Raw genomic sequence first — 23,816 nt, 5'->3', positions numbered from 1 at the left:
ACAGCCTATTCGCCAAAGCTTTCGACACCATCCCCCATTCTGGAATTATAGCAAAACTCACTAAACTAGGTATAAATCCCTATGTCACAAGATGGGTTGCCAAATAGCTCATTGACAGAACCCACACTGTAAAAGTTGCAGACTCCAAATCTGACCTCAAAGCAGTGACAAGTGGAATACCACAGGGTTCAGTCCTGGGACCTCTCCTGTTTGGTATCTACTTCTCTGATGTACAGGCTAACACAGAAGGCCTCTGTCTAATGAAGTTCGCAGATGACTGCAAACTAAGAGCCATACTCAAGTCCCCAAATGATGTGGACATCCTACAGAAGGGCCTCGCTGAGACAGATGCCTGGTGTCAGAGCCATGGCCTCAAGCTCAATGCCAAAAAGTGCAGTGTCATCCCCTTTGGTAAAAACTCTGGACCCATGAACTACCACATAGGCAGCAATCTACTTCACACTGAATGTGTGATAAGAGACCTTAGGACCCAGGTGGACAGTAGTCGCTCCTTTGATAGTCACATTGCCACAGTAGTCAGGAAGTCCTTCTACATGGCACACCTCATCATAAAAGGGTTCTCATCCAGGAAAAAAGAGGTCATTGTTCCCCTCTACTTGACGCTCATTAGATCCATTACAACATCCCTTTTGGAATGTACCTCACAAGACATCTGCAGCAGCTGGAAAGGCCACAGAAATACCTCACAAAGAGGATTACTGGTCTCAAACAAATGCCCTAAACTGACCGCCTCAAAAAATTCCAGCTTTACTCCATAGCTTTTCACCTACTCCGAGGTGATCTCTGCCTAACATATAAAGCTATGTAAAACCCAGAGCTGTTGGACATGCTACACCTAAAGAAATCCCAATCCCTCCGAGCTACACACTCTAGGGACATAAACTTTGTCACCACAATAAACAGGACTTGCTGGAGGGATAGATTCCTGTCCCAGAGACTTCCCATACTCTGGAACAGGCTACCCATCTATGTCAAGCAAAGTTCTTCCTTAGCACTCTTCAAGAAAAATCTTGATGAGTGGATGGGAAATAGGAAATACACCCTGAGGATCACTTCTGTGTCTCTGCTCAACAGTGGCACAGGAAAATAACTTTCTTGGGTGGTGTAACCTTGTTGGCTAGGCTTACGTAGGCCCTTGGGCCAATAGCCTAGTACCTGCCTATGAACCTATGAACCTATGTCTAGCTATAGTGTGGACATTGCAGAAACTTCAGCCTTATCTGCATGGAAGAAAATTTACTGTAATGACAGATCACAACCCTCTAATATGGTTAAACAAAGCCAGTTAGCAAAATGCCAAGTTGCTAAGATGGAGCCTGGGGTTGCAAGCATATGATATGTCAGTGCAGCACTGCAGTGGGATTAGCAATGCCAATGCAGATGTGCTCTCAAGATGGGGAATGGGGTGAGGTACACTCAGATAGACCTAACCCTCTCAAGCAGCGTTTATCAAGGGTCACTTGAAAAACTAGCTTGAGTTCTCCAGGGGGGAAGAGATGTGAAGATTGGGGAAAGATGGGCAAAGGCTGCCAGCCTAGTCCAATAGAATTTGATACATAATTCTATCATTTGTATAAATAAATGTAAAATACAGGCTTGTGTTCTTAAATGAAAGAAAACACTGTAAAATGTGAACTTCAACATTGTTGCAACATTGCCATCTGCTGTAAGGAAAACCACGCCAAGCATTTCAAATGTTCTTTGAAGTGACAATTATCTAAAAAAGTGGTGCCGAAGCGGCTGGCTGAACACATTCTTTTTATTCAATATCAAGGTGCAGGTACTCCACGACTATCGAAGCCAACCATCAACCAAAAAAAAAGCAAAAAAATCAAATATTTTCTACTTGAACAGCAAAAAACTTTATTCCATGGGTTGTTAGCGCTTTCGCGTCTACTCTGGACGCTTCTTCAGACTTTAATAAAACACTTCATCACTTTTGTATTTAAATACAAATCAATTAAACAGTTAACCAATGAAAGCCTTTGTGTGAAAACATAACTATAAAAAGTCAGAAACTTCTAAATAGATATATATTCATTTTAGTGTCAATGTTGATTTTTGAATTTTTAATTTTCACAATGTAAGTTTCTGACTTTTTATCTATTTAGAAGTTTCTGACTTTTTATAGTTATGTTTTCACACAAAGGCTTTCATTGGTTAACTGTTTAATTGATTTGTATTTAAATACAAAAGTGATGAAGTGTTTTATTAAAGTCTGAAGAAGCGTCCAGAGTAGACGCGAAAGCGCTAACAACCCATGGAATAAAGTTTTTTGCTGTTCAAGTAGAAAATATTTGATTTTTTTGCTTTTTTTTGGTTGATGGTTGGCTTCGATAGTCGTGGAGTACCTGCACCTTGATATTGACATTTTTCGTTTGGGGACATAGCAGGTACCTTACGCTGAGAGATCTATGTTTATTTAACATTCTTTTTATTGTCTTAACTTAAAGAATAATTGTTAGAGTATACATATGAAATGTCTTTTATTGTTGTAGTTTCCTAAGCAAGTGTTAGATTGCTAAATAATGCAGTTTGTGGCCTGGGAACTCCAGACTAAGTGTCAAAATGATGTAATGTGAATACTGGGAAAACCTAACTGTCAAAATGATGCAATTTGGGAGGGCCTTAGCAGAGCTGTTTGTTAGTGAGTTTTAAAAACTATTGTTGAGAGAGCGAGATTTAAAGCATTTTGTCTTGGACCATCAACCCCAGCACTGCGTATGCTCTTTATGTATGTAGTAGGATTATAGCACTTTGTTTTCTCTCAAGAAAAGCTAAAGATTAGAAAGTTAGATTGTGTTTTTCTTTGACATCAGACGTATCTTACTGTATTATTTTAAGTTTCTGTGTGATCTCTGAACTCTTAGATATCTCTGTGGTATAGTAGTATTGTCTTGTGTTTTTAATTATTTATTATTAAATATTTTAAAACCTTTACTGTGGCTGGTTTGTGTAGAGACAAAGTAGGCTCTAGAGTACATTTCATATTTATAGAGTTCATTGTAATAAGCCACTCTACAAAGCCTTAGACTGAATAGTCACATTACCAATTGGATAATAATATTGCACAGTAATAATTGGACACCCTATCAAGGGCCTTTGGGTAGCTAATAATTGTTAGCTGGTGGTGGCAGAAATTACTACCGTATAGTCTGGGTAAAGGGGCACAGCTAGAGAATCTGTGTCAGCCTTTCCCAGGAGTGTCTGTGAAGTTGTATAAATACTTATCTCAAAGTGTGGGTGTGTGTCAGCTACCTGGGTAGGGACACGAAGCACTGGTTGGACAGAGAGGGTACTGGAGGTTAGCTTGCCAGCTAGACTGAGATCTGAACCCAAAAGCTGTGCCAGTGGGGAGTCTTATTGGGGCCTGGAGAGCAAGGGAGCAACCAGCCCCAGACTGGCTGTGATCTCTGTGTGCACTTAAGGGAAACTGTACTTTGCTGTGTGTATTTGTTATCCTTTCCTCTTCTATGAGACAACCTCCCTGGTGTTGGTGGTGAGGATTGAGGCTCCTTGATTGCTGGGCCAGGGCACGGTCATCACAAAGGGCATAATGAGTACAATAAAAAGGGCAAATTAAGCTTAAAGAGCAAGACCATGTTTTGGGCACAAACTAGTATTTCACTGACCAAAGCTATTCAAAGCATAACTAGAGTTGTTCAAAGTATTTCAGAGTGTTCAAAGTGTTTGCAGAGTGTGTGTTTTATTATGGTGTAATTACCTCAAAGAGTTTTCTGTGTGCAAAGTACAGTTATATTGCAAAGTGCAGTTAAAGGACAGCCATTTCAAAAGGTTTCTTGTTCTGTGTGCATTTATTCTCAGAGTGCCACCATTTCAGAGTGTTTCTTACACTGTACATAGTTATTTCTCAAAGCATGACTATTTTGAAAGGCTCTTGTGCTGTGTAGAGTTATATTTGCAAAGTGCATTCATCTCAGACTGTTTCTTACTCTGAGGTTCTTCTGCTGTGTACAGTTTATTCACAAAGTACAGTCATTTCAAAGTATTTCTTGCCCTGATAAGGAGTAGTATCATAAAGTATAGTGATTTCAGAGTGTTTTTGTGCTACAGAGACTTACTTGGCAAAGTGCAGTTATTTCAAAAAGTTTGTTGTGTTATTGTGTATAATTACAAGCACTGGCATAAAGTTCTGGCATATGTATTTGTATGTATGTTTGTACATGATTTCAAGCACCTTCACTACTGTGTGTTGATATGGCAGAGACATTTCGCAGACCAAGTCCACTTGTGTTTGATCATAATATAGCAGAGAACTGGAGAGTATTCCAGCATGAATACGATATTTCCATACAAGCAGCTTTTTCTGACAAAGATGCATATATGAGGGCATTCATTTTTCTTAACTTAGCTGGGTCAGAGGCCATTAAAATGGAACATTCATTTGTGCATGCACCAGAAGTGTGTGCAGGAGAGGGGGCAAACCATCATATTGTGGTACTGGCTGAATCCAGGGAGGACCCTGAGTGCTTAAAGTGTAAATTTAGAGAAATGTATAGCCCCCAGACAAATGTTAGATAAGAGAGGTACTTATTTTATACAAGAGACCAAAAGCCAGGTGAAACTTTCGCAGCTTGTATCACTGACTTGAGAAATAAAGCCAAAACGTGCAGATCTGGTAACTTGAAAGATGAGTTAATAAAGGACAGGCTTGTGTGTGGTATTAATAGTGCTACAGTGAGAAAGACTTTGCTACGTGACAGTAATTTACCATTAAATAAAGCCATAGAGATGTGTGCAATCCATGAGCTCACAGAAAGGCACACAAGTATGCTTATAAGTGATAAAAACATGGCAGCAGCCTCTAGAGCAAACATAGACAGCATGCAACACATGGCAAGCAGAAACTGGCCTAAGCACATGGCAGCAGCAACCACTGTGGGTTCTCCTGGGAGACCTCATAGCTTTCTAGCAAGTCCCAAGACTAGTTCAGTAAAAAGGGCATCCTCAGTGCAGTATAAGGGTGAGCCAGCAAAACCCAAATCAAGTCTTATTGTTAATTGTCATAATTGTGGAGCCAATCATGAGTCTAAAAGAGAGAAGTGCTTAGCATTTGATCAGAAATGCCACACGTGTACAAAATGGAATAATTTTCAAAAGTTTTGTAAATCAAGCAAGCCTCATTCAGTTATTAGGAAAGGTCACTCAAAAAAGCAAGTTGATCATGTAGAAAGCTGCAACCCTACTTTCTATGTAGATGGTGTATCAGTGGTCGGTGAAAAGGTTAATGCAGTAGATTTGTGGGCAAAGAATGAAGTATTTTGTACAGTCCTGATCAATGGTAATCCCAAAGAGCTCAAAGCAGGCACTAGTTCAAAGTGTAATGTCATGTCAGCAGAAACATTTGCTGAAGTGAGAGCTGGTGAGCAACTTAATTTGGACAATTGTGCGAAGCTTGTTGCTTATGGAGGTGAAGAGATTCAAACCAAAGGCTCGGTAGTGCTTTCATACTATTCGGCTGGGAAAAATTAAAGCTTGCAGTTTTATGTAGTCAGAATACCTGTAAGTCATTATTAGGTCTCAGAGACAGTTTAAGAATGAAACGTCTTTCTTTTACCAAAGATATACATCTTGTAAGCACATGTCCTAGTTCCAGCTTTACTGATGCTATTTTCTCAGAGTAAGCTGATGTGTTCAACGACAAGCTAGGCAGACTTCCAGTTGTGTACTTGATAAAAGTAGACCCAGAGGTCAGTCCAGTGGTTAGACCAGCAAGAAGACTTCCAATAACTATGCAGGACAAAGTCAAGGTCCAGTTAGATAAAATGGTGCAGCAAGGTGTGATTTGTCCAGTCACAGAACCAACTAAGTGGGTGTCTTCCATGGTAACTGCTCATAAGAAACATTCAGATGAGATCAGAATATGCATTGACCCAAGAGACTTGAACAAGGCATTAAAGAGACTTCATCTTCCTATGCGTACAGTTGAGGAGATTGCCGACCTCATGCCAAATGCCACTGTTTTTTCTGTCTTAGATGCAAAGAGTTCATTGTGGCAAGTGATGCTTGATCACAAATCTTCACTACTGACTGCATTCAGTACCCCATTTGGTAGATACAAATTCCTCAGAAGACCTTTTGAAATAAATTCTGGCAGTGAAGTCTTTCAGTGTGCAATGGAGTAATTTTTTGGGGGCTATCCATGTGCAATAATAGTTGATGATTTACTAGATGGAGGTAATGGTGAAGCAGAGCATGACAGAAACTTCATGAAAGTTCTGGACAAAGGGTGTGAAGTAAATTTAAAGCTCAGTCCTCTGAAGTGCAAATTCAGACTACCAGAAGTTACTTATGTAAGTCATTTATTTACCAGTACAGGCTTATGACCAGATTCTTCCAAGCAAGCAGACATTCTTGAGATGCCAGCTCCAGACAATGTCCAAGCCCTACAGTATTTTCTGGGTATGGTTAATTATTTGGGCAAATTTATCCCTGACTTTAGTGAGTTATCAGCACCTTGAAGAAAGCTGACATGCAAAAATGTTGCATGGTCATGGTAAGAATAATACCAGAGAGCATTTGCTAACCTCAAAGAGTAAATTGCCAGCCTGCCTACATTAAGATACTATGATGTCCACAAACCAGTAGTTCTTCTTGTGATGCTTCAAAGTTTGGTCTTGGTGCAGCTATTCTCCAAGAGGGCAGACCTGTTGACTATGCATCTAGAACTCTTACCCAAACTGAGATGCAGTATGCTAAAATTGAGAAGGAACTTTTAGCAATTGTGTTCGCATGTTCAAAGTTCCATGATTATATTTATGGCTGGGCTATCCAGACAGAAACTGACCATCAGCCTCTAGTCACTATTTTAAAGAAGCCTATGCATTCCACTCCAGCAAGACGACAAAGAATGGTGCTCAAATTGCAAAACTACATTTTCAAAATGGTCTATAAAAGGGGTACATTTCTTTATCTGGCTGATATCTTATCCAGATCACCCAGAAATGCCACAGAACAGCTTGATACAGAGAATTTTTACTTTGATATCGTGGAAGTGTTCAATTTTTCTACTATGAGACGTGATGAGCTAAGAGATCATACAAAGACTGTCCCAATTTTGCAAAAGCTCAACCACTTCATCAATGCTGAATGGCTGTCAAAGCAATCCTGTGTACCGCCACAAGTACAACCTTATTTTCCATACAGAGGTGAGTTGCTGATGGAAGATGGTATCATTTTCAAAGGTCCAAATGTGGTTGTTGTTCCTACTAACTTACAATGTGAATGCAGTCAGGTTTTACATCGTGGCCACCCAAGTTCCGATTCTACCAAAAGAAGGGTGAGAAGACTAGTATTTTGGCCTTCTCTAGCAAAAGACATTGATAAAGTGCTTTCTTTTTGTTCAGTGTGCAACAATACTAAGCTTCATTTGCAAAAATAGCTACTTCATCTAAGCCAAATTCCTGAACTTCCTTAGTCAACAGCAGCAACTGACATATTTGAGTGGAACAATCAACATTACTTAGTGTTGGTAGACTCTTATTCGAACTGGTTTGAGATCGATTTGCTACCTAACCTAAAATCCAGTGCTGTTATTACTAAGATGAAATGTCATTTCTCAGTCTATGGTAGTCCAAACAAAGTTATTACTGACAACAGTTCTTAGTTTACCAGTCCATTGTTTCAGAGATTTGCTAAAGAGTGGGACTTTATCCATGTTACTAGCATTCCTGAATATCTACAATCAAATAGCCTTGCTGAATGTGCAGTACAGAGTGCAAATCAATTACTGGAGAGGTCAAAGCATGACAATACCAATATATTTTTGAATTTACTCAATCTCAGAAATATACCCTGTGACAACCTACTTGGCTTGCCTGCTCAGAGATTTCTATCCAGGCAAACCAGAACTACCTTGCCTATCAGTTCTAGTTTGTTGGTGCCTAATGCTAAAAACAACAGAGCAATTAAAGCCCAACTTTTTAAGAAGCGTTCTCAGAAGTCCACCTATGATAAAATGAGCAGATTTCTTCATCTGTTAAAAGGCGAGACAGTGAGTATGCAAATAGCAAAAGGCTTTGATCAAATTGGTCAAGGAAGAGGTATATGTGCCAAGCCGAGGTCCTCCTTAGTGGAATCTGAGGGTATAGAGTACAGGAAAAATTGCTGCTATAACATATACATTTAATCCAGTTACAATAACATATGTACATTTCTTTTCCTTCCAGCAGGGTGCACTGCTGATACATTTTAATACAAGCAGACCTCACAAATACATTTTCAGCACAAGCATCTGTACAAATCAGTTTGATATACAAATGACATATAATTATTTACAAAATTCCAGCTAGCTGTGCTGGCATGAGTTACAAATTCACCTGAATCTGAGGGTTTAGAGTACAGGACAAACTGCAGACATCATCTTCCTATATCAGAAATGACATCACAGCATCGTACCTGCGATAGAGACTCTAGATCTCAGAGCAACCCTGACAATGTTCATACCAAAGAACATGTCTCAGTATCCATTCCAGTTCCTGATGATGTCCTAGTTGTCCCCAAAGTTGAACATTCCTTGAAGACAGTCCCCATTCCTAGACCGAATTCTGACATTTATGTTACACAGTTAGGTCATATTTCTAGACCTAGTGTAAAATACACAGCAACCTGGATATGATTGTTTTATACGTGTCTAATTTTGTATGATTGCATGTCAAACTTCAGGCCAGTTATTTTACATTAAGAAGGTTCGTGGTCTGCACTCTTGTGGGAGGAGAGGCTGGACTCTGCCCTTCTGAGCTGGGAATTTCTGGTTAAAGGCTTATAGTGCCTGCATATCTGAACTGTTTCTTACTGAAATTGGTACAACTTGTTTGCTGTAGCATAGACTAGATCCAGGCCTGCTGAATCTAGCTTTGTTTGTATGCTTGTTGTTTGTTTGCTTGTTATTTCCCTGAAACGCTAATTCCACCTAAAACGCGGCTTTTCAGCGCTTCTGTGGATCCCTAGTGATATCTGCATTGCTTACTGTACTTATTTCCTTGTTTCACTTGAAGAAAGTTACTGTTTGTCATTTTTGCATTTAAGTTACCTGTAACACATTGCATTTAAGTCACCTGGCACTTGCTCACTAAAGCAATGATATAAGTCAGCACTAAAAAATTAAAAGCACTACACTCTCACAAATTCCCCTTGAGTACCTTGTTCCCCATTGGCCCTTTTTTTCAATTATAAAGGAATTCCCAATACTATTCTAGCATGTCCAAAGGTCAGTTGTCAATCTCCACTCTGGTCCATCTGGTGAATCTGGGAATCTTGAGGCAATGTTACAACTGCCTCATGTTCACAGACAACCCTCTCCTCCTCCCAACAAATTCCAACACATGTGAGAGATGCAACCATATAGCCAAACTGGAGGCTAAGCTCTCTCAACTCAGTACTGGCGTAACCAGTCAGGTGGAGAAGGAAACCACACTTACTACAATTCCAGTTTCACATAGACCTACCACGACAGCAAACCAAACACATAAACACACAAAAACATACTCGGAGGCTCTAAATAAAAATCTGCCTAAGCAGCAGAGACCTCCAAAGCAGACACCCAAGCAACCGCTACCCCAAAACAAAACACGTGCAACACATAGCTCACAAAGCCAGTGTGCCGAACAGTCACAGCCCTTAAGGCTAAACAACACACCTGATACACTTGTAATAGGTGACTCTATCGTTAGGCACACTGACGTCCTGCTCACCAGGCTGAACAAGGAGAAGGTCACGGTGAGCTGCCTGTCGGGCGCTAGGATCCGCCACATAACACAAGCACTCAGGTCACTCCAAGGCAAGTACAAATATGACTCAGTCATTGTCCATGCAGGTGTGAATGACCTGAGACGTACCTCCCTGGACTACATGAAAAGAGACATAGAGGAGCTCTCTGAGCATGTAGCCCAGGCCGGTATGACCCTGACCTTGAGTAGCATCTTACCCTCACCAAGAATGATGCCACAATATGAAGACAAGATGATCAATTTCAACAATTGGCTTACGTATTGGTGTCATTCAAAGGGGATCCAATGCCTGTCAGCCTGGGATGACATGCTTGACAAGCCACGATGCTTCACTAGGGACGGCTTGCACCTGTCACCCCTGGGCTTTCAGATATTGGCAAAGGCTCTTGCTACCCCCATAGTGCCCTTTTTAGGCAAGGCTCAAAAGACAAACCCACCTCCATAGGTATCACAAGGGATAAGAAACTACGAGTAATGCTACTCAATGCCAGAAGTCTAAACCTCAAGATGCATGCACTGGAAACTCTCCTTAGCATGGAGAACATCGATATCTGTGCAGTAACAGAAACCTGGTTCAAGGCTCCAGAGAGCACCCCAGCACTACCAGGTTATACCTCATACCATGCTTTTCGGCCCCAAAACGTGGACCGAACCACAGAAGGAGGGGTAGTATCAATATTCGTCAAAGATACCCACACCTCCAGGTTGGTGGCACAGCACGAAGTATCAGAGACTATCCATGTGCAACTAACAGTGGGTAAAACTGCCTTCCAGTTTATAGCCTGCTACAGACCACCCTCCCAAACCCAGGAACCCCACTCGGCCTTCCTGAGAACACTGGAAAATATGAAGGTCTCTCCAAACACCATTATATTGGGCGACTTCAACTACCCAAACATAGACTGGGAGCATTACTCTAGCTCCAACACCCTAGCCCAAAGGTTCCTATAATTTATAAACGCAAATGCTATGGAACAACTTGTTACCACTCCCACAAGAGGGGAAAACATACTGGACCTGATCATCACCAACATGGGGACTCTATGCTCCAGTCCAGAAGTGTATCTCTCACTGGTAAGATCAGACCATAAACTAATCTCACTGGATATTCACATCCCGACCCCACCCCCTTCCCAGAAAACCACAGTGAAAAACTTCTCTAAAGCAAATTTCACACTCCTCAAAACCAAGGTGGAATCCTTCAAAACCTCCGGGCCTGTGGAAAATACGGCCCAGACCACAGAATTCTTTATAAACGCATTCTATGAACACCTTCAGGAATGAATGGATCATGCAATCCCAAATAAAACCAAGACCCAATCCTCCAAAGGTGGACCCCAGACATAAACAAACTATACAATAGAAGGAGGAAGCTACTACATGATAGAGCAAAATCCCAAAAAGAGAAGGCATCTCTGATCAGTATTAGCAAAAAACTATGGGCACTCATAAAATTGTCTAAGGCCAGCTTTGAGAGAAAAATTGCACAGGACACTAAGGATAATCACAAGGCTTTCTTTAGTTATGTTAGGAACCTGGGTGGGAATTCCCAGATATGCTCAGAATTAGTCCAAAATGACAAAAAATACACCGAACCCACAGACATTGCCAACATCCTAGCTGACAGGTTCAGCACAAACTTCTCCCCTCCCCACCAAAAGGGCAAATATCTATCCCAGCAGAGTGCTGCCCCTGACATCTCAGATGCTCAGGTAAGAGCCGCCCTCTCCAAAGCAAAAACACAGCATCAATGGGACCAGACGGTGTCCCGGGCTGCGTCCTACATGAACTCCAAGAAGAGCTAAACCCAAACATAAAACTACTGTTCAATCTCAGCCTTACTACAGGATATGTACCTAAAGAGTGGCGTACAGCAACAGTGGTCCCTCTCCACAAAGGTGGTGCCTCAACGGATCCTGGAAACTATTGCCCCATAAGCCTGACTAACTTGGTCTGCAAAGCTATGGAAAGGATCATCATGGACCTCATAAATAAAGATATTGGGGACCTACAGACACTGGATCCTACCCAGTTCGGCTTTGTTAAGGGCAGATCCTGCCTCTTAAACCTGGTCAATTTCTTTGAAACAGTCACCAAGGCCATTGACGAGGGGAAGGTGGTCCACACAGCCTACCTGGACCTTGCAAAAGCCTTCGATACAATACCCCACTCGGGCATTATAGACAAGCTCACCAGCTTAAATATAAACCCCTATGTCACTAGATGGGTTGCAAACTGGCTCAAGGACAGAACCCACATGGTTAGAATTGCTGGAGCCATGTCAGACTCCAAACCAGTTACAAGTGGCGTCCCACAAGGCTCAGTCCTGGGACCTCTCTTGTTCGGTATATATTTCTCGGAGGTACAGGCCAACACGGAAGGACCGTGGCTGACCAAGTTCGCAGATGACTGCAAACTGGGCGCCATAATTGACTCTTCAGCCAACACAAGCATCCTCCAAAAGGGCCTCATAGAAACAGACAACTGGTGCCAGAGCCATGGCCTCAAGCTAAACGCCAAAAAGTGTATAGTCATCCCCTTTGGCAAAAACAAAGTGCCCACAAATTATCACATAGGTGGTAATCCATTAAGTACAGAAGAAGTCATTAGGGACCTGGGGACTCAAGTTGATAGCAATCTCTCATTTGACAACCACGTGGCCAAAGTGGTTAGAAAAACATTTTATATAGCCCACCTAATCATGAAGGGATTCACATCTAGATCAGGGGAGGTCACCGTGCCTCTTTACTCATCCCTCATCAGGCCCATAATTGAGTACAATGCCCCTTTTTGGATGTACCTTACCAGACACCTGCAGCAACTGGAAAGACCCCAAAAGTACCTCAGCAAGAGGATCAAAGGGCTAAAACAGATGCCATATGCTGCCCGGTTAAAGAAACTCCAGCTCTACTCAGTGGCATACCGCCTGCTCAGAGGTGATCTGTGCCTGACATATAAAGCCATGTCCAACCCGGAATTAATGGACATGCTGCACCTCAGAAAATCCAAATCCCATCGAGCTACGCGCTTGAGAGACTTGAACCTCAGCACTGAAATAAATAGGACATGCTGGAGGGACAGATTCATAACCCAGAGGCTCCCTTCACTCTGGAATAAAATCCCAGTCCAGGTTAGGCAGAGTCCCTCATTGACTCTCTTCAAGAGGAATCTTGATGAATGGATGGGAGATCGTAGGTTTATCCCAGGTATCACTTCTGTGTCACTGTTAGACAGAGGCACAGTATACTAACCTCGAAAAAGGGCATAGCAAAATTAATTTAAAATGGGTGGCGAAAGCCAAACACACTCTGGCTAGGCTTATAAATGTGCTAGGGCAGATAGCCTAGTATGAACCTATGAACCTATGAAAGAATTAGTTCTGTATAATTGCATGTCAAAAGATCATTTCTGTAAATTGCATGTCATTGAATACTGTCATTTCATATATGGACTATTTCTCAAACAAGGATGATATAGATCAGTGTGTTTATGTACCTTTAAGAAGCATTTCCAGATGTAAGCATGTACATATAAATACTGAGCACGTGCAGGCAGCAGTGCCATTTTGAGAGAACAGCCAGTGTGTTAACATGTATGAGTGTGGTAGTCAGTCTGTTTATAAGTTTAACTGAGTTTAAGTTACAAAGCTTCATTCCTGATGTGTTTGTGTGTAAGAAAGCTGCTTGAACTGAACCCACAAATGTTCATCTGTTTTATCCTGACCAGACGAGTGAAAGGAATGTATGCCAATATTTGGAGAAATAGTGCCCCTATTGTATGTTTTACAAAAGAGGTGTAGGTGAGGTAGGTATTGAGGCATGGTTGATAATGGGGTAGAATGAGAAGGGCAGGTAGGTGAGCAGATAGACAAACGTGGAACACAGTCACAAACAGAGGCAGTTTACACAAGAAAGTAAGGGAAGACAAAGAATGGACACATACATAAATACAGAGGGTAAGAATGGATGGCAAAAATGAATGGGGAATGACAAATTAGGGAGGAAACACACTGGGAAGGGGTTAGAGTGAATTACTGACATGGCTGAATGACAGGTCATCATAGACAGAAAACAAATCAAGGTATCACTTACCTTTGTGACAATATAATGAGGCAGTTGCCAATACGTGAGGTTTGATGGTCATGGCTTCATCAATTGCACCAAAAGGCTTCCCACATTGCCAAGGTAAGCATCCAGTTACTGGTGCACCTTGGCAGTGAATGGCCTCAGCAACCAATGCCAGGATACCGCTGGAAGCTCTACTGGTCCACCTTCAGGAGCAGTGCCTTTACCTTCTACTTGCAGACAGGGATAGAAGACACCAATAGCCCCTCTGGGTCATCTCCAGTAGGGAGACCATTTTCTCCATGCTGAGAGGTAGAGTTGGTAGCTAGTTATGACCTAGCTCTAGAGGAAGTGACTAGCAAAAACTAAGGTGACCATGGACTCTTCTCATCCTCTTCCATAATTGGACCTACAGAAGGATGACACAAGTGGAAGAAATGATCATGCATATATGCTACAGATGCAATTGTGTATTGCAGTTGACTGGCACAGATGTCATACACATCCCATTTCAGTGAAAGGTGCTGCCACCTTCTGTTGCGCCAAACCACATTCATATGATGCTCCTCTTCAGTTATAAAACAAATCACATACTGTTAAGCACATATGCACAACCGTATACAACAATGATAATACCCAAATTTAAATACTAAAATAAATGCTTACAATATCTCCGGTTTACTTTTCTGAACCTCTGCTTTTGACTCTCAGAAAAGGTTAAGCTGGCACTGCCTTGGGTCAGTGTAACAATGATAGCACTGCCCACCAATATGGGTGATGCTATTAGAATCACTTAACAAATGGACAACCATTGTACCATTTTGTAACACATAAAGCTATGCTGCTGCTACTGCTGCCTCTAGTATGTCTTTGTCATGTACACTATGAACCTTGGCATTCAGTAATGAGTGTGTGCCACTGCACAGTGCCTTTGTTTTATATGGCTATGATTTGTTCCACTATTTTTAGTGCTTTCATCTACCTCATCCATGTTATTCATTTGCATGATGTCCTCATTTGCATGTCATTATGCACTTGTTAGCATTGCTACACTTGGCATTGTTAAGGTCATTGTGCAGATATTCTACCTGTATCTTAGAATTACCCTCAGCCTACTAATGGACACTAATCACATTCATTTGTGCTACACAATGCACTAGCCGTCTTGGAATCCCAGCCTATGTTTTTATTATTTGAAAGATTCAGTTATTTGTTTGCTTTCCTACTGTTTCAGATCAAAAAAATTTTAGTAGCCATAGTTTTCTCTTCTGCTGTTTTGATATGTTTTTACTTAGTATTTTATCTCAGCATACTCTCTAACAGTCTAATAATCTCTTTATGCAGGTATAAATCAAATACCTCTCACATTTTAATTTTGACCCTGAAAGCAATTTTTGCAGAAATAGCATGACATTTTACTTGTAGCAGGTAGCTTATACTGCAACAAAATACTGTTTGGATTTTAATATATTCATTGTAATACTGTTTTAACTCCCTATTTACTGCCTGTTTATTTCCACAGGGAGTCATACACTGAAATACAACATCCAGCTAAATCATGGTGCTGAAAATATCCCAGGATTCATTAATATGTGGCTTCTAGATGAAATACCCCTTATGTATTATGACAGCAAAACTGGAACCATGGCTTCACGGCAGCAGTTTCTGACACAAAATCTAGATGACTATCACTGGAAGCAGTTTGCCGAAAGAGCAAATGGATTTTTTGATGAACACAATGCTTTTTCTAAGAAGGTACTGTCTTCAGCTAACATTACAGGTAAATCTATTCTATGAATTTCAACTACAAAATTAAATAAGTGAAAAAAAGAACAGTGGAATGTGTTTAATCTAGCCATTGCTAGAGTTTGAAAAGCTAGTAAAATAGATAAATTTCAATTTCCTTATCCAGCAAAAATTTTGAATATGTACACGACATTTTACATAGAACAATCCTTCAGATTAAGCCAAATAATTGTTGCAGCTTTCTAAATTCAGTTTTGAGAGTCATTTAATATAGTACTGTGAGATTAAACAAAAGAATTAACAATATTTACATGTTTTAATTCATTCTTAAGGGGTTTAATAAACAAACTTTATAACTATAATGTTGCCTGTAGTTCCAAACATCTTTGCCAAAGATAATGGTGAGACCATGGGACAAAGGCCCAAAATCAGGGCTAATTTTTAAATATTACTGTAATTCACTTTAAAAAGTTAAATAAAACAATGGGGGAATTCATAAACTTTACTGTGATCCTTGCTGTAATTCTTTTTTGAATTTATAGATAGCCCTACCAAATGCTTTTACACAAAGATGTGCATCACCATTGTGGGCTATCTCTGTGGCTGTACTAGATTCTAATAAGGCAGTCTGGGTGAGAGGCATATGTGAATTAGCCATATGCCCCCACCCCCCACACCGCCAAAATGAGAATCTAGAAAGGCAACTACACACCAAGTGATTCAGAGATTCACTCAGCCATGTAGATTTTCACAACCACTCCTTGCACCAGGATACCCAATATGACATGCTTTAAAGGCACATATTTAAAAATAAAGATACATAAAACTGCTAGAATCCAGGGAAAAATAGAATGCCTTAAAAGGCACTAAACAATATTCAAACTCTGTACATTTTGTCTGAGGATACTATTCCTCTGTGCCACCACTAGACACCAGGAATACACTAAAAAAACAAAAACTACCAAGGGGAAAAATGGAGTTGAATGATCTACCCTGACACAAAAATCCCTGTATTAGCTTACTGCACTATATTTTTGACATACATTGTGGATCTTGGGCATTATACAATGCCTGCAATGGAACAGAAAACTTTAAGAGTACTTCACAAACTCATAGGATAACAGATTTTGCACTAGCATGGATTTAGTGAAGGCATAAAGTATGGAACTTGAAAGTCTTGCATTAAGGATTGACTGCAATCATTCGTAAATTACCAGGGCAGGGGAAAAGAAGTCATCATAGATGTTCTGACAACACGGACAGGCATGGGATATACAATATTTGTGTATTTTGCTGTACCCTTGCCTGTGGTAGAATATCTGAGGGGAGAGGGGTGCCTATGCTAAAACGATAAGGCTGCCACTGCTAATTACCCCAGGAAGTGCTGATCTGCACTTCATGGTAACTGCCAAAAGATTCATAGACATGCAAATTACCTGATAATGCGGTCTATCCTCATTGCAGCTTATGCATCTATAACTCACAAAATACTGAATCACAGAAATAGTTCTTTTTTTACTGCGGCTCTTAACACAATGTGGTAAACAATGAATGAATCCTGCAAACATGTTTTCCATCAACATGCATTTTATGAACAATAAGAGGTGTGAAACTCTAATGTACAAAATTATTGACACACACTATAATCCACAGTAATTTACCAAAATCAAACATTTTATGAGAGACAGAGCAAAACATCTGAGGCAAAATCAGGGAGGTCGTGCTGCCCTAAGTGATACCCACGCACAGGTAAGCACTCAAGGTACGATACTGGATCGTTTGGAGAATGCTCGGTTTCAGATAGCTGTCTGAAGTACCTGGGGAGAGTGAAAAATGAAGAGATACACCAATAAATGGAAAAACACACTCCTAGGAATAAGTAGAGGGTATATGTCATGGAAACAATATTCAGGCGGATGCTACTGCAAAGTGTACATAGGCACTTTCTAGAAGTTATTGGTCTAGACTTAAGCATATATGATCTACAGTAAATCATCCTAAGTCAGTTGGGGAGGGATAGAGTTAATATTAAGGATGAATTACTTGGGGAGCAGTAGACTCGTTCGGTAGAAGGGTGAATAACTATGTACACAGGCTTGATAACTGGAGATTTACAGTGTCCTGTTTTCTAGATGCAAAGCTATTATATCTTATGAAAATATTGAAGGAAGTGAGGTCATTGTAAGCCAGCAGTATTAGGCTTTTGCATGTGCCTATACATGTTTGGAATTTAATTGTTTCCATTCACTGTTCTTTAAAAATATCAAGCAGAACCTGCTTCATTTGAAATAAAAAGTCTGTTCCAAGGAAAAAAACCTCAGACTGGGACTTTCTTAGCAAGCATATACCCCAGCAGTGGAATGGTTAGATTTTACATTAGATGTCTTATGAAGACTTGTAAGACTACAAGTCCAAGAACATATCTATATCTTTATCTATATATCTATATCTATCTATATATATATATATATATATATATATATATATATATATATACATATATATATATATATATATATATATATATATATATATATATATAATGTGTGTATGTATTTTTTTGAAATGTAACTACTTAACTGAAGCAGCAGTTAGCATGATGTTAAAAACATGATGATCCCTAAATGGAAATGTATGCAGTGTTTTATATGAAATAAAACATGTTGGCTCCATGAAATTTATGCAGCGGACTAATGGCATCAGATTCTTCACAAATGTTGGAAGAACTACAAGCCAGCAATACTTTAGTAGAAGCCTTATCTTCAATTATGAAGAGCATCCTAGAAGACATCCAGCATATTAAATCTGTTACAGCCAGTCATGATGTCCAACTTAACTCTCTTCAGAAGGTTTCATCACAGCAACAGGGGGAATTATGTCAGCAGAGAGACAGTGTCACCATGTAATCTCACATGATCCAAGAACTTCAATCTCACCCCTTACAGTTGGACTCTAATTTGGAAGACTTAGAGAATTCTGCAAGGTGAACCAATATTTATTTTATAGTGCTGTTGGAGAATGCGGGGTGTCTGGAGCCTTTAAGTTCATTAAATTGGAGTTGGATAAAACAGTGGGCTTCTGGAATCCTCCTATTATTCTGCAGGCACATCAGTTCTCTTCCAGAACAAAGGTCAGTGATAACCCTCAATGTGTTATTGTAACATTTTCTGACATCAACAATCATGAAGACACTGCACGCAAATCCCAGGAGATAGATGCCAATTTTTAAGATCAGTGGCCATATGGTTAAAGCAGTAGCTGACTATAATGCCTTATTATACAGGAAAAGAAAAGCTTTGGCAACATATCTGCAATGCTGCAGGGAATTGGGATACCAAGTCTGACTCAGGTAACCAGCATAGCTCTTTATATCTAAGGCGCAAGCTCAATTCATCTTTCATGACCCTGTGGAAGCAGATAGATTCTTATCTACACAGCCCAAAGTTCCGTATGCTGATATGGCTGCTAAAGCAACTATACAAACTGCAATACAAAGAAACAAAATTGCCTGCCAATGGGTCCCCTAGCAAATTGCCCTCCAATAAAAAGCATAGAGAAGGTTCTGTTCTTCCTACAATGGCACAGAGAAGTATTAAAGTAGCCTTGTTCCCTTTGGCCATGGTTACCCACAATTGTTTTGATCCTGTCGCTATAGTTCCAAAGAAGACTGAGGACTTCGCCTTTCTTGCCTCTGAAATTCAAGTAGACTAGATTGCTTTGACTGAGGGATCTTGGGAGGACTAATCCTTTAATGATGGCCTTTCACAAAAAAACAATGAGGATGAGATTCTGCCTTCTAATTCTTGAGCTTGTAGTTCTTATCTACTTTTCTTCCCATGGCAATCTTGGTCTGTTCCAGATTTCAGTCAGACTAACAGGATGTGTTGCCACTTTGGACCTGAGGACATTGGGTCGAGCATTTATCTAATGTGACAGTGGCTTAAATTGTTTTGTTCTACTGTTCTAATACATGCTTGGTTTATAGTTATCCCATTTATGTTTCGAGTTAATGATGATGCATCCTAGGGACAGGCTATGTGGTGATTAGTGGGGGTGGATTTAACTGGGTGGGTGTCTGCTTTCTGAAGTGTCTCTCCTTTTGTACTTGGCAGTTCAGTTTGTGTTAGCATTATTCTTTAATTGTCCATTATAATATGACCTACACTTCCAAATGTTTACACCTTACAGCACTCTAGGTCTAATCAACATGGCTTGCCCAGCTGTAAGGAGGTGGTGTAGGATTTGAAAGGAATTAGCTGGAATGTTAAGAATATGTCAACACCCTAGAGATCTAAAGCTATACTGCAGCATCTCTGACATGAGAATGTACATTTTGCTGTTCTACAGGAGGCTAAAGTCAAGCAGAAACAAGCATCTCTGTGCTTTGGCAAATGGTCTGGCTCTTGGTTTTGATCTTGCACAACGATGGCCAAGAGGGGTGTTGTGATTTTGCTCACAAAATCTCTGGGATGGTCAGTCATTCAGGAGCATCATGACAAGATGGGGAGATGGGGATTGTGCTGCTCTGTACCCATTTGGGGTATCTTGCTATGATCAACTTTTATGAACTTAATGATGAGAATGTCACCCCACTAAGGCAAATGGCAACGATCATTAAATCTATGCATTCTAATCACTGTCTGGTCTTAGTGGGTGGTGATTTTAATGTAGTTTTAGATCATTGGCTTGACAGATTACCATCTGGAGTCTGCAGGCTTCTGAAACATTTTTTACCTATTTTGGGCCCAGTGGGGTTGCACGTAGGCTAGGAATATGGTTTGTGAGTAGGAAGGTTTTTGAGTTGGTTAATAAGGTTGACATCTAGTCGGCGGAGCTTTCATTCAGTGACAAATTACTTTAGTTTTTACTACCACCTAGTCAAAGTTCCAGGTTGTTGGCTGTGGACCCTCTCTTGGCTTGGGATCTATCTTTTGTCTAAGCTCTACAATGTGGACACAGAATCTTTGGGCTAGATACTGCAGTACAGGGGCTCGGTCATCACATCCTTAGATTTTTTCAAAACGCAGTTCATCAAGTGGATTTGTAATTTTGTTAAAAATGGTAAAAGCTCACAAGATCAAGAGAACACATGGGTAGAACTTCTTACTGCTGACAGGCCGGCACATTACAAAAAGGTTAAGTTACAGAAACGAACAACTCTTTTCTTTTTTTTTTCAAAACAGGTTTATTGTTTTAACATATAAGAGAAATATCATAACAATTTTATACAAGTAATTAAAAAGAGGTATTATTATAATATTCAGCAAAACAACTAAAGTATTTACAAAGACATCCACTACAATCAGATCAATTAATTAAACTAAAATACCATGCTATTGAAATTAAATTTTTTTTAACAAATTTTGTAAATTATCCCATACAATAAAATAAGATGTTTTTCTATTTGTTCTAGTCCTAATTGTGTTTATTTCCATATGGCACACTATATTCATAACATTTTTAAATTCATTAAACGAAGGAGGTGTATCTGAAATCCAATTTCTAGTTATTATTTTCCTAGCCACTGCTAGAATAGACCATAACAAGGGAAGCTTAACCTTTTTAACACTTTGAGGTACAGGTGTGTTGAATAATATAAGAGATTTAGAAATAATGAAATTATCTGTAAAAGAGCCTGCAAAAATTCATTAATTGACTTCCAGTATTCTTTCAATTTTATACAGTCATAAAACATATGAGCCCAGTCAGCATTAATTTCTACATTACATCTCTTACATAGATTATCTTTATTATTTATTTTATTCATCATCAAAGGTGTATAAAAAGATCTATGTAAAAATTTCTATGTATAAAGTCTCCAGACAATGGAAGAAGTAGTTCTATAAGCAGATTCCAATATATATTGTTTATCTTGTTGATTTGGTGGGTCCCCATTAATAGAAGTGAAATAATTCCAGTATGAATCTACACTGTAAAAAGTTTCTTGTCTGATAACTTTATGTATGTATGAAAGTTTACCTTTATCAGAAACTTTATGTTGTAAATTTAATATCAAGTAATCAATCAGTGTTGGAATAGATTCTTTAACAGTTATAGACATTAAATCTATTTTATTAATGAGATGTTGTTTAAAGGTCTGAACCTCTAACCAGCAAGTTTCTCTTAGATCAAATTCTTGTTTTAAGAAATCTAGATTTTTAACTTTATTATCAGATATCAACTGATACCAGTACTTTAGATCATTATCTATAGCTAAATGAGTTCCTTCAGAAGTAGATGACAAAAGCATACCCTGAGTATACATTATAGGAAATACAATAAAATTCCATTCCCTATACTTAGGGTGCATGAATATAAAGTTACGATAACTAATAATAATATTTAATGGGTAACAAACCATATGTTTAGGTGTAATAGGTGAAGTACAAAATTCCTTTAGTAACCATAACATGGAGTTATTTACAATCATATTTTTATGTGTTAAGGAGATTTTCATGAAGTGTATACTAATTAGCTCCCAATAATCTTTCCATTTTGTGACATATGACTGATCTATTAATAAAGTAATAACTTTTACAATAGAAGAGATAGTATATAAATTAAAGTCTGGAAAAGAAATACCCCTTGAGACCAGCTATTAGTATGTTTCTTTAATGCAATCCTAGGTCTATTAGGTGCCCATAAGAAATTTAACATTATTGTGTTCAGTTTCTTGATAATTATTTTTGTAGGTGGAAGTATTATTGATTGTATTAAGTATAAAATCTTGGGGAATATTATCATTTTAATAATTGTAAGTCTCTCCTCCATAGTAAAAACATATTATTCCAGGTATTAAAAAGATTTTGTATATTAAGAAAACAGGTATTATAATTATTATATATAATAGATTTAATATCTTTAGATAGTATTATACCTAAATAAGTTATCTGACCTGAATTGGGTACATATTTAGTAAAATCACTAATGAGAATATTTTTTCGTGTATATATAGGTAGTATTTTAGTTTTTTCTTCATTGAATATTAAACCAGAAATACTTTTAACATTCATCATGTTATCAAATAGAGACTGTATAGAAGAATTAGATCCTGCTGATGTAATTAGAACATCATCTGCAAAAAGTTGAATTTTGGATGTTGTATTTTCATCTATTTCAAAACCCTCTATGTCAGTACTGTTTCTGATCAAATTAGCCCAAGGCTCCATTACTAAAGTGAATAATAGTGGAGAAAGTGGACATCCTTATTTTGTACCTTTAAGAATGGGTATTTTTTGTGAAACATATGTTCCTACCTTAATATAAGCCAACGTTCCTTTGTATAAATATTCAATTAGATTTACAAATGCATCCGAGAAGTTTGTGCACTTCATTAAGGTAAACAGATAGTCCCAACTTACTGAATCAAATGCTGAACTTATATCAAGACTAATAAGTGTTAAATCTTTCTTTTTCCTATTTGCAAAATTTATTAATGTTAAAGTTCTTCTTATATTATCAAAAGTATTTCTATTTACAATGAAGCCTGTCTGATCTATATCTATAATGCCGGGAATGATTGTCTTCAATCTATCAGCAAAGATATTCATAAACATTTTATAATCAACATTAAGTAATGAGATGGGCCGATATGAAGAACATCTAGTTGGATCTTTATTAGGTTTTTAAATTGGCAAAATAAATGTATATTGCCAAGATGGGGGGGGTTATTAACTCAGTTTGGGCCAAAATAAAAACCTTATGTATTAATGAATATGTATTTTTAGAAAGGATTTTATATATCTCTGGTATAATACCATCATTACCCGGTGCTTTGTTTGATTTAAGCTTATTTATTTGTGTAATAACTTCTGTATATGAAATACTCTTGTCCAATAGTTTAATCTGTTGTTTATTAAGCTTTTTATTCATATTTGTGGTTATAAACTCCTTTATTTTATCTTTAGGTTCCATGTTAATATTATTATGGTTAATTTTGTGAAAGTGATTTCTAAATTCATCTAGTATTTCTGGTATACTAGAAACATTCTTCTTTTTCCTTAGAGAAAAGATTTCTTTGATATGGTTTTGTTTATTCAACCTTTTGTTTTATTTTTAAGTCTATGTAAGTATTTGGGGCTTATTGAATAAGACAAAACTTGTATTTCTCTAAAGTTATTTTAACTTTATGAGTTAAAATTTCTTTGTATTTCTCATTTAGTTTGTTTATTTCTTCAATAACTTTCTTGTCCATAATATTTTCTTTATTATTATGTTTATAAGAGTCTAATTTACT

At 38.6% G+C, this 23,816-nt stretch overlaps 1 protein-coding gene across 1 annotated transcript in view; it reads left to right on the top strand.

Annotated features, from left to right (window-relative positions):
- Window positions 1-23,816, top strand: part of LOC122799376 (major histocompatibility complex class I-related gene protein-like) — a 647,776-nt gene that overhangs the window by 85,144 nt on the left and 538,816 nt on the right. Inside the window, exon 2 of the mRNA XM_044068388.1 lies at window positions 15,357-15,614. Coding sequence (XP_043924323.1) covers window positions 15,357-15,614 — 258 coding nt within the window. The remainder of the gene's footprint in view (window positions 1-15,356; window positions 15,615-23,816) is intronic.

Source organism: Protopterus annectens, chromosome 1.part0 (genome assembly GCF_019279795.1).
Source record: "Protopterus annectens isolate FY-2018-M chromosome 1.part0, PAN1.0, whole genome shotgun sequence".
In the NCBI taxonomy this organism is placed as follows: domain Eukaryota; kingdom Metazoa; phylum Chordata; order Ceratodontiformes; family Protopteridae; genus Protopterus; species Protopterus annectens.
Note: the sequence above shows the minus strand (reverse complement) of the source record. Positions and strands in the feature narration are given on the sequence as shown.